This window comes from Danio aesculapii, chromosome 17 (assembly GCF_903798145.1).
Source record: "Danio aesculapii chromosome 17, fDanAes4.1, whole genome shotgun sequence".
NCBI lineage: Eukaryota > Metazoa > Chordata > Actinopteri > Cypriniformes > Danionidae > Danio > Danio aesculapii.
Genome location: NC_079451.1, coordinates 37,096,686 through 37,116,031, shown reverse-complemented (window position 1 = coordinate 37,116,031; position 19,346 = coordinate 37,096,686). Strand labels below are relative to the sequence as shown.

At 37.9% G+C, this 19,346-nt stretch overlaps 2 protein-coding genes across 2 annotated transcripts in view; both read right to left on the bottom strand.

Annotated features, from left to right (window-relative positions):
• Positions 1-259: 259 nt before the first annotated feature.
• On the bottom strand, positions 260-1,654 carry gja10a (gap junction protein alpha 10 a). The gene has a single exon (XM_056476909.1). The coding sequence runs from the start codon at positions 1,652-1,654 to the stop codon at positions 260-262; it is 1,395 nt and encodes a 464-aa protein (XP_056332884.1).
• A 15,183-nt stretch (positions 1,655-16,837) lies between these two features.
• ankrd6a (ankyrin repeat domain 6a) overlaps positions 16,838-19,346 on the bottom strand; it is a 13,720-nt gene continuing 11,211 nt past the window's right edge. Inside the window, exons 8-9 of the mRNA XM_056477294.1 lie at positions 19,265-19,310; positions 16,838-17,397 (exon numbers count right to left, since the gene is read on the bottom strand). Coding sequence (XP_056333269.1) covers positions 16,838-17,397; positions 19,265-19,310 — 606 coding nt within the window. The remainder of the gene's footprint in view (positions 17,398-19,264; positions 19,311-19,346) is intronic.

Here is a 19,346-nt window from a genome sequence, read left to right as displayed (position 1 = left end):
TATATATATATATATATATATATATATATATATATATATATATATATATATATATACCATAAATAGGTATATATTAAATAGTATTATTATCATTATTGATATCTATAAATACATTTTAGTTTATGTAGTTGGCAGTGTTCTTTGCAGGGATTTCTAGAAGACTGAAGAACACATTTCTGTTTTAAAATAAATATATATACAAGTTTGTCAAAGTGCTTTGAAATAAAAAATCTTTTATATGCATAAATATAGCTGTATATCATTTCCATCTACTTGCCATAGACATCCGTCGTCCTGCCCCTGGTGGTGGGTTCATGGGCAGGTCGTTGAGGGATCCCAGCTCAGACTCTGAACTCCTGGTGGACGGACAGGACGGACTGCCGGACATGCTTTCAGAGGGCATCCGAACCATGAAACTGGCTTTCCTGTTGGGCGGACAGAAGTCGCTCTCTGAGGACTCCATAGCGTCGTCTGCCAGGTCCGCCAAGCGGCTGGGCCTGTGCAGAGCATTGCGAAGGCAGGCTGGTATCTCAGTATGGCCCTCAGAACCCGGGTGACCCGAGTTAAAAGGCCTAATGTCCCTTTCTGAGCAGTTACTGCTATCTGGATGCTGGTTTTCCTGGTCCTCCAGGAGCCTCAGGGACCCCTGGGAGTGCAGTTCATGAATCATTCCCTGACTGGGCTGGCGCATTTGGCGAGGCTGCTGGGTAATGCAGGACACCGGTAGGGTGGACGCTGCTAAACTGTTGTGCCGTAGAATATCGTTGCTTGAAGAGCTGAACAGATGTTTGTCTGTTTGCCCCTGCGGGATAAAAGTTTTCAACTGTGGGTTTTTGTGAGGTGAATACTCCGTCATCACGCAGAGCTGCTGAATTGTTGAATGCTTGGGTTTGCAAAGACTGTTGTCCTCGACAAACTGGAGTCCGCTCAGAGTCTGTTTAATCTTTCTCACCCCCAAGTGGGATATTTCCAAAAGGTTCAGGAACAAGGAAACCCCTGCAATGACGATCATGAAAACCATGAAGATGGTTTTCTCTGTCGGCCTGGAAACGTAACAGTCCACGCTGTTCGGGCAAGGCACCCTCTCACACTTATACAAAGGATCCAGTCCGATGCCATATAAGATATACTGCCCGACAATGAACGCCACTTCCACCACTGATCTGGTGAGGATATGAATAATATATGTACGAAGCAAGGAGCCCCTTAGAGGAGCCTTCTTCATCTTCTTCTGCTCCTCCAACCTCCTCAGTTCCTTCTCCAACTTCCTGTGCTCCTCCAAGAGGGGCTCGGTCTCTTCCAGCTCTGCTCGCAGCTGGATTTTCCTCCTGTGACGTTCTTTCTCTAAAGACCTTAGCTGGTACAGAGCATGTCCCATGTACACCAGCGAAGGCGAGGAAACAAAAATGATCTGCAATACCCAAAAGCGAATGAGCGATATTGGGAACGCCTGGTCATAGCAGACGTTCTTGCATCCAGGCTGATCCGTGTTGCAGACAAACTCGCTTTGCTCGTCCACCCAAACGTCCTCAGCCGCCACACCAAGAACCAACATCCGGAAAATGAACAGGATGGTCAGCCAGATTTTACCGACGATGGTGGAGTGAATGTGAACCTCCTCTAAAATACTCCCCAACAAGTTCCAGTCCCCCATCTTCACCGCCACATGTCAGTGCTTCATTTAAGGCAACAAAAATAAGAGATTAGCCTAGATTCTAGGTTAATTCTTACGCATTTATGTCATCATATATAAGGTATTCTGCTAGCATTTACTAGGCAAATAAAAAAGTGTGTGCTACACATGCACAACAACACTATTTAATTTTGCACAAGGCTGATCAATACACCCTCCCCCAAAAAACAGACTAAAAAGAACTTACATTTCAGTGGGATTTGCTTTCTAGTTTCCTTGGTATATAAACAAGCATGTTTCCCCCAACAAGGAAAATCATTCCCTCATTTTACAGCCATGGAGTTTGCACATTAAAACGCAGCCAGTCTCTCCGCATAATGTCGGCTACAGTGAATGTTCCCCACAGTTGTTTCATGCAGCGAGTTCACAGGATGTAGAAATTGATCAGAAACTGACGGGACAATGCCCCATGGCTGATCTTATCAAGCAATTGCTGAAAACAGCACCCCCACACACATAAAAAGTTGCCCGCGATGCCAACCAACCAAATGTCCCTCATGCAGTCGATACACAATATACAATATTCTGCCTCACAAAATATTACGATGCTGCTTTCAAGCAAGCCAAACCAAAGACGAACACAACTACCACAGGACTTTAAGCATGCATATTTGCCTATTTAACCATTAATCTAATGTATAATCTATACCACTAGTCAATTCGTCAAGCCAGTTCACTTAGCTACAGCTAACTGCATAGCGTTTATCTGAGTTTTCAAAAGGTGCTTTTTATTACTGACCCAGCACCTGCCACAAAAATGATGCATGCCAAATATATCAACTCTATTTCACTGTTTTCCTTTGTGTTCCCGTTCGAGTTTGTGCTGAAGCTTTCCATGTTGTTTACGTTTGCGAGCACTCAATGTCAAATGAAAGACCTTGCACTCGATTGCATCAGGCCTCCCCCCTCCTAAACTCAATCCATCAATACTGCAGTGATTTGTTTAGCATGGTCTCTTTTCTGGTTTTATGTGCAACAAATCTCATTAAAAGCATATTTGCACAACATTGCACATTTACCCTATGAATCCAATAGCAATTGATTTTAAAAATGAAAAAAAAAACATGGTTTTAAATTGAAAGAACAGGGAGGAACGAGGCAAGCCGTGAATCCACCAATCAGCACATGCACGTGATTTTGTTATCCTGATTCGTCCCTGCCCGAACCTTTCAGGCACTGCACAACTGGATCATCTCGCCGATCACACTACATGCTTCATAAAATGACCAGCCGTCCCTCAGGGCCTTTAATTAGCTTTCCATCACATGCTGACAGAGTCAATGGGAGATTGATTTGATTTTCCCTTGCAGAAGCTTGAACTGAAATGCCAGAAGTCACATCAGGGACGTTGCATTACATAATGAGTTCATATGGTACCAAACGAACGACAGAAAACCATCTATTGGTCTTTGTTCTGGGGTGCTTTATTGGATCTAATTGCCTTGATTGAGTTCAAATTGTGCACAGTGAAGGCTATGCAGTTTATGGGGACTCTTGGTTAAACTGGAAAAGACCAAAAATAGTCATAGACACTATGTAAGTGCTGAGCCTACACTTCTCAGCTGGTTATGGTGCTAAAATAAATCCTGACAGTCTTGCACCATTGTGATAATAAGCACATCGTGGTACATTAGCCCACTTGTTAGATGGCTACTCTCCAAATAAATCAATTGACATCAAATATTGATTAAAGCTGAACCTATTTCATTATGCGGGTTGGAAAAAACACAGAGTGATATAAAAGACTTAAATAAATAAAAGCCTATAGAACAATGTACAGGTCTGATGTGTAGTTTAATACAGCACAATCAGCCAGTGGTATCTAGACACATTTATATAGTACATGAATATCTATTCCACCAGTAAACTTCAGCAGATGATTTAGCTCGAGTAACATTCAACAATGTCATCAGCTAACATAAAATTCAAAAGTTACCATCTTCTATAAACCTATAATATTGAGTCTTGAAGCCTTCATGTGTTATCGGAAATGTCCAACTTCTTACTTTTCTTTTTTGTTGATTAGAATGAATAAAATAAACATTTTCACTACTGACAACCATATAAACATTGACTGTGCTAAATAATATTTTTTTTCTGACATTTCTGGAATTTGGGTCATGTACATATTGTTTTTACTGCTTATGAAATAGGCTTAAAGGATTGTTCGTATATGCCAAATAAGGTGATGCTGCCATTGTGGAAAAAAGATGATAAGAATAGCTTACAGTCACAAAAGCATTCATTCTTTGCTTTAGGCATTGCTTTAGGTGTTCACACATGTGGTTCAGTTTCTTGGTTCAAAAATATTACATGTGCCTCTGCTTGTCTTATTGATCATGCTGTTATTATGAAAACAACCATCAACAGATTTAAAAAAAACTTTTGACATAATTTAGCATTGGAACTTTCCATTATAACTGCTTTCTGCCGAGCTAAACTAGAATTTACTTAGTATGTGCATATATACAGTGCTCAGCGTAATTGAGTACACCTTATTTTGAAAATGAATGTTTTTATCCATTTCTCGGTGAATATAGGCAATTTATTTTGGTGCATTTATTTATTCATTTTCTTTTCGGCTTAGTCCCTTTATTAATCAGTTGTAGCTAAAGCTGAATGAACTGCCAACTTTTCCAACATATGTTTTACGCAATGTCCATACACACTACGGAAATTTTATTTATTTTTTTGCTTATCCGATTTACCTATACCATATGTCTTTGGACTGTGGGGGAAACCAAAGCACCCAGAGGAAACACACGGGGAGGACATGCAAACCCCAAACAGAAATGCCAACTGACCCAGCCGAGGCTCGAACCAGTGACATTTGTGCTGTGAGGTGATCGTGCTACCCACTGTGCCACCTTGATGCATTTATTCATTCATGCATTCATTTTCTTTTTCGGCTTAGTCCCTTTATTAATCTGGGGTCGCCACAGCGGAATGAACCACCAATTTATCCTGCATATGTTTTACGCAGCGGATGCCCTTCCAGCTACAACCCATCACTGGGAAACATCCATACACGCTCATTCACGCTCATACACTATGGACAATTTAGCCTACCCAATTCACCTGTACCGCATGTCTTTGGACAGGGAGGGAAACCGGAGCACCCGGGGGAAACCCACGTGAATGTGGAGAGAACATGCAAACTCTACACAGAAACGCCAACTGACTTATCTATCCATCCATCCATCCATCCATCTATCTGGTATTTATTCCCACCACCACCCCCTTCCTATTCGAAGGGCATCTATATACTTTACCTACCTATTTGCATATCTATACCTACTGGCTACCTCTTTGGTTAACTACCTATGCCCACAACCACCCCCTTCCTCTTGGAAGGGCATCTATGGACTGTACCTACCTATTTGCATATCTATACTGTACCTACTGGCTACCTAGCTGCTTAACTACCTATGCCCACCACCACCCCCTTCCTCTTGGAAGGGCATCTATTGACTGTACTACCTACCTAATTGCATCCCTAGGGCCTACCTACCAGCTACCTACTGTATCTGTCTAACTAGCTATGCCCACCTCCACCCCCTTCCTCTTGGAAGGGCATCTATGGACTGTACCTACCTATTTGCATATCTATACCTACTGGCTACCTATCTGCTTATCTACCCATTGTATGCCCACCACCCCCTTGGAAGGACATCTGTGCATTGGACCTATTAGCTTATCTATACATATTGGCTACCTTTGTGCTTAACTACCTATGCCCACCACCTACCTTCAGTAATTGTATACATATAAGGCCTATCTACCGACTACCTATCTGTCTAACTAGCTATGCCCACCACCACCCCCTTCCTCTTGGAAGGGCATCTATGAACTTTACCTACCTGTTTGCACATCTATAACTACTGGCTTCCTATCTGCTTAACCTATGCCCACCACCCCCTTGGAAGGGCATGTACTGTACCTACCTATTAGCATATCTATACCTATACTGGCTACTTATTTGCTTAACTACCTATGCCCACCACCCCCTTGGAAGGACATCTATGTACTGTAACAACCTAACTGCCTGCATAGGGCCTAAGTACTGGCAACCTATCTGTCTAAGTAGCTATTAGGGCTGCACGATATTGGAAAAATCTGATATACGTAGTGATCTTTTATTTTTCTGCAATAATGTTGCAATATGAATACCGTTTCACAAGATGGTTTGAATAGCACTATTTGATGGTTTTCTGGGGAGTCTTACAGTTTTAGGATATAAGAAATTGAATAATCAAATGATCATACTTTGTTTTGTCTTATTTTTTAGCCAAAATATCTAAAGTATTCTTAGACCAAGTAAAAATATTGTTTAGTTTTCACCGTCAGAAGAAATAAGTTAAAATGGGGAGTTTTTAGGAGTTTATTTAAGGAAATTATCTCCCAGCGGGGTAAGAGAAATCTTGTTTTCATTTTAAAAATGTAAAAAGACAAAAAAAAAAATCTTTTTTTTTGTTGCATAAATCATAAATTCCATATAAATACAGTGATTAAATACAATTCTGTAGCTCCTGGTAAACTATAATTCAGACTGGACATTGCATATTTTTGCGACGTGTACATTGCGATATTGATGCTGAACCGATATGTTGTGCAGCCTTATGCCCACCACCACCCCCTTCCTCTTGGAAGGACATCTATCATACTATCGATTGTCTATGGCAATGGGAACAGATATGTACTCAGTTTTTGTTGATCACTAGTGATTCACAAGTTGTTCTTCGAGTATACTGTATCTCCAGAAATCTTCTTATGTCTTCATGCAACAGAAACGTCTGACCCTCACTAAGCCTACCCTTTCTTTACTGTGGTGTTTCCCGTCTGCCAAAGATAAATATATAAGTCATTTATCATTGTTTATCTAGGTGAAATATAAATCTAAGTGTATGATACTTTCTTCTTGATAATCTGATGTGAAAAACAGTGGAGCGAGCGTGAGTTTCACCTGCTTCCATGAGAGTAGAAGGTTCGACTTGTGACGTATATCGAACGTATTCTAAAAGAACCAGCTGATGGATTCGAACCTTTTTCACATTTCCGGGTTTCTCAGTAGCCAAAGTCGTCATGGTTGGGAAACTTAAATTTTTATTTTTTTTTACAATCCCCTTTGTTGAATTAAAAGAAAAACATCACGATGGAGTTATGAAGTCTTTCAGAAAAAGGAAAAAAATGCGTGACACTGATAACGACAGCCAGAAAAGAGAACAACTTCAAATTTACTGTCCTGCCCCATACAAATGCCTCGCACAAGTGGGCTGATTCGTTTTTTTGTAATTTGATGCGAAGATATAATACAACAAAGAAAATAGAAAACAGTTGGTTATATGGAAATATGATAAAATACATGGAAGTTATGAAATGACTAGCAAATTGAAGTACAGTATACAAATTACCTCAGACAATTAACGTTTCAGTGTTTACTCTTTTGAAAATGCTGCGGGAAATAGTTTTTCATTTTTATACCACTACACTGACTACGATTACCACATTCGTTTGATTAGATTAATCCATCTTTAATTTAAAGAGCCCATATTATACATGAAATAGGGTCATATTTAGGTTGTAAGGGTCTCCAACAACAGTCTAATATGCATGCAAGGTCAAAAAACACTTTGATGGTCTTATAATCTGCATTTATTTTTACCTAATTATCCCAACGACTCCCATATGAATCGTTCAGCGATTCATTTGTTCCCAAACCCTTCCTCAGCGCGAAGCTAATCTGCGCTGATTGGACCAATGACAGCCTGCTGCGATTGGTCGACACGGACCAGGCTTCAGCGCGAGAGTGAAATGCCCAGCTGCTAATCTACAATATAAAAGTAGTCACAGTGCACACACGCTTCATAGTGGATTTTGGCTGCCAGTGGGTGAATGTAAACACAGACGATGGACTAGAAAATACTAACGACTAACTATTTTACACAGTCTTCTTGCTCTTTTCACACACACACACACACACACGCACACACACACACACACACACACACACACAGGGCCTGCGCGTCCATAGAGGACCGGCTGAATAGAGAGGGCGCGGCGCTCAGTTATATCCACGAATACCCGTGCGTTACACACACGAGGAGACACAGACACACACACACAGGGCCGGCGCGTCCATAGAGGAGCGGCGCTCAGTTATATCCACGAATACCCGTGCGTTACACACACGAGGAGACACAGACACACACACACACAGGGCCGGCGCGTCCATAGAGGAGCGGCGCTCAGTTATATCCACGAATACCCGTGCGTTACACACACGAGGAGACACAGACACACACACACACAGGGCCGGCGCGTCCATAGAGGAGCGGCGCTCAGTTATATCCGCGAATACCCGTGCGTTACACACACGAGGAGACACAGACACACACACACACAGGGCCGGCGCGTCCATAGAGGAGCGGCGCTCAGTTATATCCGCGAATACCCGTGCGTTAAACACACGAGGAGACAATAATATTGAGCTGAAATATTTTGAAACTTGTCCGTTGCATGTGTGTAAACAGCTGACGATCCGTAATCAAAGCGGCACGGGTCGCGTTTTCAACGTGGCTTTACACGCGATATGGGAATATAAAGAGTTAACCTGATACAGTACACGCGGTTACAAGTAACAAAACACAACTAAATATATAATTTGCAAGCTAGAGTAAACGAGGCAATAATTTTAATCGCACTTACTTACACTTGTGAAATGGGGGTAGAAAATGATCCATGATCCACTGATCCATGTTCTGACAGTCTATACTGATCCTTCCTTTAACAAACTGAATAAGTCTTCTTTGAAAGCATATAGTTTCCAGAAGCACTCAGAACTGCTCAAGGCTGGGCTGTATTGCTGATGTTTCATCTTTGATTAGACGGTCCATAATATCCATCTGCACAGCGTGACTTCATTCGACCGGTGTCTGTGTGTGTCTCTGTGTGTGTGTGTGAGACTTTTTTTCTGTTAGTGGGCGGGGCCGCAGGTTTCAAATCTCCCGGGTTTGCGAGCCCAACTACTTGTGTTTCGTAGCTGCGTCATCGCGAAACACCTAATAACTCGTTATCAAGACGACTCGTTTGAAGCACTATGAGTCGACTCTTTTATAGATGAATCAATAGTTTTAAACACTGTACACTTACAGATTTAAGCCTTAGCTGGATATTTCACTTCACTTAGAGCTGTGTTACACACTACAGGGAAGGGCATTTTCAAAAACCCATAATATGGGCTCTTTAAGAGTTGGTTAGATAGCACACTGAAGACACTGGTTAATGTCGAATGAAAAGCATAAACTAAAACAAAACAAACGTTAAATCATGGTATCCCAAATAATTAGGGGTTTGCAACATATAACCATAGTCTGTATTGCAAAAGGAGAGAAGGTTTTGGCTTTTTGAGCTAGATAGCAGATGGCGATTTTGAATCTTCTCAGTAACTCGACTCTTTTGAAGCGGTTCACTCTGCAGATTCATTCAATCAGTGTCTGTCTGCAGGTGGTGACTAGTGTGTTTGTTTATGTTTGAGCTTCTCAGGTGAAAAAAATACTCAATGATAGCTATAAATAGCTAATTATTCGTGAAGGAAATACGATTCTACGTAGCATGCAGCTGTTCATGTTTTAAAAGTGGTTGATAAACAAAAAGATCAAAGCTGCTTTCATAATTATGCAGCGCAGTAACGTTAACGTTAGGCCTAATGTAAACTTCTTTAGGCTAACGTTATCGATTAACGTACTATCGGCGTGGATGAACGAGCCATGCGAACAAATGGTTTAGGTAAGTCATATACATAACATTGTTGTATTATATAAATATATAAAAATGTCTAATTTGTGTATACAGCAAGAAATCAAGAATTACTCCTTCGGTTCCGCACTGCTTGCTCTGTGAATCAGACCCGAGGCGCCATGACGTTACATAAAAATTGACTATATTTGTATTAAAAGACAGATACCCTGTAATATTGAGTGCAAGACCATTGCACACTTAAAACTACTTATTATTTCAGAAACATTAGCATAGAGAAATTACAAACAGGTCCGTAGCCATGGGGGGTTCGAAAGACCCACCCGCTCACTGACAATTCCAGAATTTGGCCTCTAGCTATATGAGCTCATATGAGTCCCATTTTTGACAGCATGCCATCATAAATTGCGAAAATAAACGATAGAAGAAAGCTTTAAGACAGATTAAACTTTAATTCTTCAAATTAACAAATTCTGACTGAGGAAATGAGCTGGCCAGCTTTTTTACCTACTGACTACAGTTTTTAATATGTTTTGGTCTGTTTTTAAAAACGTTTTAACAGATTCCTAATTGTTTTTAATGATCCATGACAATAAATTTGTATTTTGAAAATAGTATCTTTATTTTTTATTCAAAATGTTTAATTAAAAGTTCTAATCACACAGCTTTATAATACTGTAATAGCTTACAGTTTTAACACACATTTCTAAATAAACATTTTGTGGTAAAATAGTATGGTAAGCACTTTGACAATTGTAGGAAATATTTTTGTTGTAAAAAGTGTGTTTATGATCACCATCCGACAAGCTAATGCACTAAAGAGTAGTGCTTCAAATTTCACGAATGCTGTATTTGAACTTCATAATTTAAAAGAAACTGAGGAGAATCACAAAAAAAAAAAAAAAATACACTTTGGAGAAAAAAAGAAACCACCCCTTTCAATAGGATGTCTACGGGCCTGACAAAGGTTGTCGTTTTGATGATGTACCTTTGTACGGCATGTTAATGTTTTTTCTTTTCTTTTTTTTTTTTAAACCATATACAGTAAGTAATTTACTGATAATATTGCTGGAACAAAACTCACCAGAAATGATAAACCTGTATTTTTAAAGGGACCCTGTTCTCACATGGTCTCTTAAATTCAATTCAGTTCAATTCACCTTTATTTCTATAGTGCTTTTACAATGCAGATTGTGTCAAAGCAGCTTAACATAGAAGTTCTAGTACTGTAAATTGTGTCAGTCCAGTTTTCACAGTTAAAGTTCAATTTAGTTCAGTTCAGTGTGGTTTAAATTTCACTGCTGAAAGTCCAAATACTGAACAGCAAATCCATCAATGTGCAACTCCACAAGTCCCAAACCAAGCAAGCCAGTGGCAAGCAACAATACCTAACCAATAGACGAAAGTGAAGGAAAAAACCTTGAGAGGAACCAGGCTCAGTTGGGCACAAGCATTTCTTCTCTGTCCAAACTTCTTGTGCAGAGCTGTGGTCTAGGCGCCATGGGCTGGAGAATGCTGGACGTTCATCATGGAGAAGCTGCAGGTGTGAAAAAAGGCACCGGCGGGTGTTCAGGCTGGTCCACGGGGTCCATGCGGAGACTCTTAAAGGGTTAGTTAATCCTAAAAATTAAATCCAGATTGTTTTTGGTTCATATAAACAATCAACATTTGTGTGTTTACGTCATTAAAATTTGATGAGGGACACTCTAGAATGCTTGTTTGATGTGTAAGAAGAACCGATGAGGTTCAGTTTGCATGTCACGTTTAAGCTTCCACAAGAACTTTTGACTTTTTGAATTTTTCTTGCATATCCAGCAGGTATGTTTGAACTCTTTTAAAATATATATTATTTGATCGAACTTGCATGTGAATAAAATAAAAAATTAAGTCTGTTCATGATAGGGCTGCATGATATTGGAAAAAACTGACATTGCAATATTTTCATTCAGTGCGATATAAATGCAATTTCACCAGATGACTTGATAATTTGTAAAGATTGGGGTGATTGTGTAGGGGAGCGTGTCTGCATAAAATTTCATTTTAAAATGACAAGCATAGTTAAATACAACAGACAAAAGATGCAATCAACAAGATTATGATTTTCTGGAGAGCCAAACAGTATTTAGAAGCGGAAATTAAATAATCAATGTATAATATATAATAAATAATGTACAATGTATAATAATAATAATTAAAAAAACAACACTAAATCATTTTGAGTACGAATGTATAATTAACCTTTAAGCTACAAACATTTAATTTATTGTACCTGGATGTTTAAGTTTGCTCAAAGTTCTTACAGTCAGACCTTAAAAACACAATTAAGCAGATAATAAACTTTCACTCGAAGGTTAAAATTTGAAAACGACTCCACTATGTTGTAACTGTAATGTCTGTTCACTATAATCCTAACTACATTGCAGATCCCTGTGATGTGACAATTGCGGACTCACACATTGCGATATTGATGCTAGTTCATAAAGTGATTGTCCTCTCTTTTGCAAGATTAAACCGATTGTGATTGCGATTGTGATACCCGTTGCACCACCGTGCTGCCTAACAACATTTGTTCGCAAAATAAAACCTTTGCAATTTTGATTTAAAGGGCAACATTTGATGAAAATCTACTTTTCAAGCTGTTTGGACAGACATGTGTGTAGGTATAGTGTATAGACAGTCATATTGGGGTGATATAAACACACCCCAGTCCTTTTTTTCAATTTAACAGCATAAAAACGGTGGACCAATTGGATCGGTTTTCAGACCAACTTGACTTGACGTAGGAGTGCGGCCCCCCGCCCACCGAATAGATTAACAACTGTGTATTAACATGTCCCGGTAGTCACTGGTATAATCATATCAACAAGACCAGACGTGCTCAAAGCAACCGGGAATAAAATGTCTGTTCAGTTCGCTAGGATCATCATCAAATGTGATCAAGAAGAGTGAGTTTCACAAGTTTAAAATGTTTTAAAACAGTGCATGTGTGTAATGAATTACAGCGATTTAGCTTAGCTTTACTTCATCACCACAGCCGCGTGTCAGAACAATTATAGAACAAGACGCTTCAATCACGGTTTGTGGAAGTTAAATCGGGTTTATTTTGGACATTAATATAACAGATATTCATACAGCAGTGGATATTAACCTGTATCCTGTCACACTTGCGTGCAAAAAGAGTGCAAAGCTAAATGTGTGTGTGTGTGTGTGTGTGTGTGTGTGTGTGTGTGTGTGTGTGTGTGTGCGCAAACTTTGTAACGACATTGTGTGTGACTCAATGTTGCAACTCCCCAACAAATGCAGCATCAAATACTCATTGGTAATGTTCTTACTGTAGTATTTCTCACAAACGCTATGTGAGATCTGCTTCCTTTAAGTCTGTCTGTTGTCTGACGCAGTCGAGGGAGGTGATTAAGGCACGTAGTAACGGTGGGCGGGAAGGACTAGCCTTAAAGGCGCAGTACAAAAAACAGCCACTTGGTGCAAAAATGTATAAAAGAGAAACTTTAAAAGGTATAATAAAAAATCTGATAGGTGTTTTGAGCTGAAACTTTACAGACACATTCTGGAGACACAAAAGCTCATATTAAACTCATATTAAATCTGAAAAAAAGGGGTAACCTAGGAGCATTTTAACACTTTTAGTGAAGAGAGAAATCTCAAAAATATTGTCATTTGTGCTCCAAAGATGAATGAATTTTTTCACAGATTTTGCAATGACCTGAGGATAAGTACATTTTTCATCTTGAGGTGAACTAACCCTTTAATGGTAATTTAACTGTAAATGCTTTATGTATGAATTAGGGCTGCACAATCTATCGTTTCAGCATCTATATCACAATGTGGTCATTCGCAATAGTCACATCTCTATGTCAAGTTTAGCTTCAGTTTATTTATCCCTCAGGAAATCTGAGTGGAATTATAGCTGACCAAGAACCATATTGTTGAGTAATTGTGAAGTTTAACCTTAATAGAGTGAAAGAATGCTTGTTTGTTTTGTTTTTAAGGCCTATGACTATGTACAAGGAATTATAACAATGAAAATTAATTGCATTTAACTTTTATAGAATGAAGACTATTCAGTTTTATTTGATTATTCAACTTCTACTCGAATACAGTTAGACTCACCAAACAAATACAAAAAAATATCATATATGCAGATTATCTGGCCTACGAAATCATCCCAATCAATATCAAATTATGAGTTCTTTCCAAATTGAGTTACTCAAGTCATCTGGTGAAATAATTATATTCATATCACAATAAATCTCGCAGAAAAACAAAATATCACAATGTCTGACTTGAATAAAAACAAGCTCACGTTGAAAAGAACAATGGAAGCATAACCACCTCAGCAGCCATTTGTTTCTGTTGTAGAGTAAAAGGCTTTGCTGTTGGAGGCGGGAGTTTGGAAATGGACGCAGGCAGTGATGGACGTCCACCATGCTGATAGATTACTTCACTCTGATCCATTTCAATCAATAGAGACTCGTGCAGGCCTGATCCGACTGTTTGGAGATAATGAGATTCCAGCACGCCTGCGGATATTTACAGAGAAGAGGTTTATGGTGTGAACGAGGTAAAGAACACAGCGTGAACAGCATTCTCTTGAAAACATTGAAAAATAATGTTCGGCTTGGGGAGAAGTGTTGTGATTTAATTATTGTTTTAAATGGTTTGTACTTTCAGGAGTTTTAAAGGATTCAATTGTTTCAAAGTTGGATGCAATCATGAATTATTTAGTAGAAATGATGTAAATTATTCATTAAAAGTTTGAGGGGTTTAGGATTATCACTTATAATCTGTATAAACCACTAGAGTCGCAGAAATGTGGTTCTCCGGAGGTCACAGTGGGTCATGAACTCTTGTTATACAACCTTCGACCCGACAGACTTTTAATAGCTTTCACATGTATCATTAATCACAACAAGAATACGGAGTTCTAGACACATTTAAAACAGTTGTGTTTATTCACAAATGTACAAGTACACAGACTGAAGAACTAATCAATTTATAATGTACTTTACAACAACAAGAGGTATTCTTATAGCTAACGGATATAAATTCCAATTTATTACAGTAATTCTAATTTTAATAATGACATCTAAGTCTTTACTATTCATCTTTCCCCTAATTCACAATATTTCACACAATCCTAAATGTATTATAAATTACATTTATAGATATTTGTATAGTTAATACACATTTCACAGTTATGCTCTGAGACCCAACTTATATTTTCCATACATTTTTTTCCTTAAATGTTCAATTTCCTTTTGTCATTTCTGTTTTTTGGGGAATTAAAGTATTAATAATAAAAAAAAAAAAAAACATTTATAATAAAATAAATAATACAAATAATATTCATTATTAGTATTATTAATTAATTTATAAAATAATATAAATAAAATTATTTTAATTAATATATGTTTTTAAATATTTGAAATTGTAATTTATATATGTAATGGCTCAAAAATAAATAAATAAATAAATATTATATAGAGATGTACCGATCAGGTTTTTTTTGCCCTTGAACCTGAACCGATACTTCTATAATACATAATAAAAGAATAAAGAAGAGTGAAGAAACAGATCCAGGATCCAGGCCCAGACCCACCCCCCACTGACAAAGATCCTGTATTGTACCATAAATGAGCTCATTTGTCTTTTTTGACTGTTTGACCGCCATCCTCAAAAATAACCCATTAAAATGGCTTTAAGGCAAAGCGGAATCTGATGCAAGTCAACTTTCACTGTATTGTTGTTATAGAGAAAGCATTTTTTAAGTAACTTTTATTCTAAATCCTGGACCTTATTTCTTGAAAGAAAAAATGACCAATAAAAAGTTGTGAAGCACCAAAAGCGGCCCATTTTAATACTTATTAGGCTATTGTTGTTATCCATAATATTTCAAGCATACTTATTTTACAAGAAAAGCTAGAAATATCGTGAAGCTTTGCATTGTTATTATTATTGTTGTTTATTTTATTTATTTAATTTTTTTTTATTCAAATGGTCAAATTCTGAGTCTGAGGAAAGTTGGATGTGCTGAACAGTTGGTTATTTGCTTAAAATGACAATAGGCCACAGTTTTAAATTCAAAACTTGAACAGATTGCTAATTTTCCCCTAGTGATATATCATAAAGTAGCCTAAAAATAAACAACCTCTTCATATTTGTTTATTCTAAATCTTTATCTTAGAAGATATCTTAGAAAATGTTTTTGGTACATCAAAAAGTGTGACCATCCAATAAACTAATCCAGCAAAAAAGTGCTTAATGTCACTAAATGGCAGTATTAAATTTCATAATTAAATAAAATGAGTCGAATAACTGCAAAAAAAGTCCACTTTTTTGAGAAAAAAAGAACCTATCCCTTTAACTAGGCTGGCTACGGGCCTGATTGGAGTCTATCTATTGCGTGGTAAGGGCTTAGTAGAGACTCATATGGCTGTGGTCACGAAACATGAGGTACATCTAACAGGACAAGTAGTTTGTCAGAAATCTTCTTATAAAGGGCTGGCAGAGCTTTCTTTGTGGAATAGTGGGGAGACGGCATTTCAAATCGAGGTTCTACATTTGTTTTTGAGGTGCCTTATCAGGTTTGTTGTGTTAAATGTAGCCTTTTCCTTTCCACCTCTTGTAATGCCAAGTTTACATATCTCACAGTTTGCTATAGCAATGTTGTCGCCATCAAATTTATAATACCCTCAGACCGCAGACATACAGTACTCGCGCTTTTTGCTTTAAGCTGCTTCCGTGTTCTACTTCGCCGGCATTTAACCGATAGCATCTCTGCGACAAAGTCATGTCATGTCAGACGCGTTACTCTTTCTGTGTGAAGTCAAGAAAGAGGTCTAACTCTATGCCACCGTATAACTATAGATGTGTTAAAAAATATTGAGAATATATACATATATATATTCGAGTCCTGATCGGGAGGTAACGTTCGATTCCGATCGATTCTGAAATCGTGTGATCGGGCCTGATTTCTGATCACGTGATCGAATCTGGATCAAATATATATATTATAAATAAATATATTTTAATAAAGTACTTTAATAAAAAGGCTCTTATCCAGAGTAATATAGTGAATTATTATTATTTAAATAATTAAAAAATATATAAATTAAATAATTGAAAATATATATTTTATATTACATTTTATTATATTTAAAATATATATTAATCAATTTTATTAGTTTTTTTATTTTCATTAAATAAGAATTAAATTCAATCATTTTTTTAAAATCAAAAAAGATTTAAAAAAATGATTGAATAGATGCTTAAATGCACCAGGCTGGAAGGAAAATTTCCCAAAATGCATTACCAGTTGGTATTGTTGTCTAAAAATGAATGCATGGAAAGCATGACATCTATTTTAGTTTTTTATGTGTTTGTTCTGTGATCAGTGCGAAGCCTCCGGAGCTCTTCCTCCAGCGAGCTGATCTTCTCCATCAGTCTGCTTCTGTCCTGCAAAGCTTTGTGTTCTGCTGTTCTCTGCGCCTCCAGGATCTTCCTCTCATACCAGCGCTCCAGCTGCGTGGACACCGTCTCGAAGAAGCGCTGCGTCACCTCCACAGCATGCAGGTTTGCCCTCTCTTGAGTAAACGTGGCCTCCGCGGGCCGCTGGGAAAACACTTCCAGGGTGTTGACGGTGGTGCTCTGCTGGGTTTGTGCGCGGTGGGCTTTAATCCTGTCTTTGAGGTGTTTGCTGTGTTTCCAAGCCGGTCTAGAAATGCTGTCGCTGTCATTGAAGGTTTTGCTGGATGTGGAGCGGCTGCTGCTGGCACTGCTGTCACAGAGTTCATGACCTTTGTCTGACCTGTGCTTGGAGATTTCAGCCTCCTGCAGTTCTGAGCGCTGCCACTGGAGGTCAGCAGTCGCCAGCGTCCGAGACAGAGGCTTGTGCTTCACCATAGGTTGAGCTGTTATGTTATGATAATCATCTGTGGGAGTATGGAGAGATGGTTAAGAATTTATTTTAGTGCTTTGGCGATTTTTTTATTTATTTATTTTTTGTTTTGTTTATTTTATTTTTGTGTTTTTTTTAAACATATGAGCTCATTAAAGATATCTAGCTAATTTAAATCAGCCCTTTTTCTAGTGCACATAATATTATGAAGTACACAGAAATAAAATCATAATAATAATGAAGCTCCATGTTTGACAGGAAATAAAACAAATGAGCCGTATTAACTTTCTATATCTAGTCAAGTGAAATTTTATTTATTAATTTAAAATATAATCTTAAAATGTGAGCAAAATTACCTGTTTTGTCATCACTTTAGACATTACGCTAGAGAATCATTAAAATACTAGCTCTAAAGTGACGTTTGTGAATTAGCCATTGTTTCTGCTGTTCTGACGTCAACTGCAGATGTGAAGGAATGGCGGAAGAAAGTAGTTCCTCATACAAAAGGATTTTTTAGACTCTCCCTTTTTGATTTTCTTTTTTATACACGATTATGCCATCGAACTGTTGTATAAATACAATATCACACGAGTAGCACTGCAATATGGCTGTATATCATCACTGTTGGACACTAAGGCACTCGGCCTGCCGACGCACGCCTCCCACCAGTGCTGATATTCAGCCATGTCCCACTGCTACTTGTGTGATATATTAAGTGCAATTAATTGTATTTATAATTATATATACACAGTTGAAAAATTATTCTGTTTAATGTAAAGAACATAGTCTAATAACTAATTTATTTTGTCTTATTCCATGATTATAGCACATAATTATTTTCTAGTTATTTTGCAAGATACTAGTATTCAGCTTAAAGTGCAATTTAAAGACTCGACTAGATTATTAGGTTAACAATTTCGGCTAATTAGGCAAGTCATTGGTCAAAAAGGCTTTGTTCTGTAGCCAAAACAATTCTTATGGGGGCTAATAGTGTTGACCTTAATTTGTTTTGAAAATATAAAAGCTGTTTGAATTCCAGTTTTACTAAAAGAAATAAGACCTTTTCCAGATAAACAATATTTCAAGAAATACTGGGAACTATAAAACGTCACTTGCGAAATAATAGTAAAAATATTCAATAGTAGGGCTAATAATTTTGCCATTAACTGTATGTGTGTGAAAAAACTGAAGATTTTTTTAGCTGAAAATGTGGTCCTTGGTGATTCACTCAATTTAAGTCAACGACAACTGAAATTTTGATGATTAAATCAACCTATACAGGAAAAACTAAATTAGTTCCTGTTGCTCTTGATGTCTTATGAAGCAAAACGATTTTTTGTACAAGAAATTTAACATTATTTACAACAATAATATCTTTAATCCCCAACCTCAGCAAGTCATAAGAGATTGCACAACAGTGCTAAAAGCTTTTAGATATGCATTTCATGAATGTGCCAAGGACCACAGTTTCAGTTAAAAATTAGGGCTGTCAAAATTAGCGTGTTAACGCACACAATTAATTTGAAATATTTAACGCGTTTAAAAAAAAATTATGCAAATAACGCAGTTGCAGTTTTTTTTAATTTCCTGTTGTGGCCGACGTGTGTTTAACGTGCAAAGAAAAAGACCAAGGAAGCGCTTTTAAAAGGGAAGTTTGAGTATAAAACAATTAATGTCGCATCACCAGGCTATCCTGCGTTTCCTCAAGAGTTTCATGCAATTTCGGGTGTTTCATTTGTAATCTTTAAACTTTAACTGTAGCTCAGCAGTTCACTCTTATTCAGCATATTTTCATTCAGGATGTTTTGATGGAATTTGATACTGCATGGCGAACAGAAAGAAAAGCCTCTGCATTTGGGGACTCGGGTGATCCTTTAAGGTAATCAAAAATCGCTTCTTACATGCAGGGGCATCGCTGGCCGCCATGGGCCCTCTGACAAGTGTTCGCTGATGAAAGTGAAGAGCGGGGGGGAGGGAGGTGGC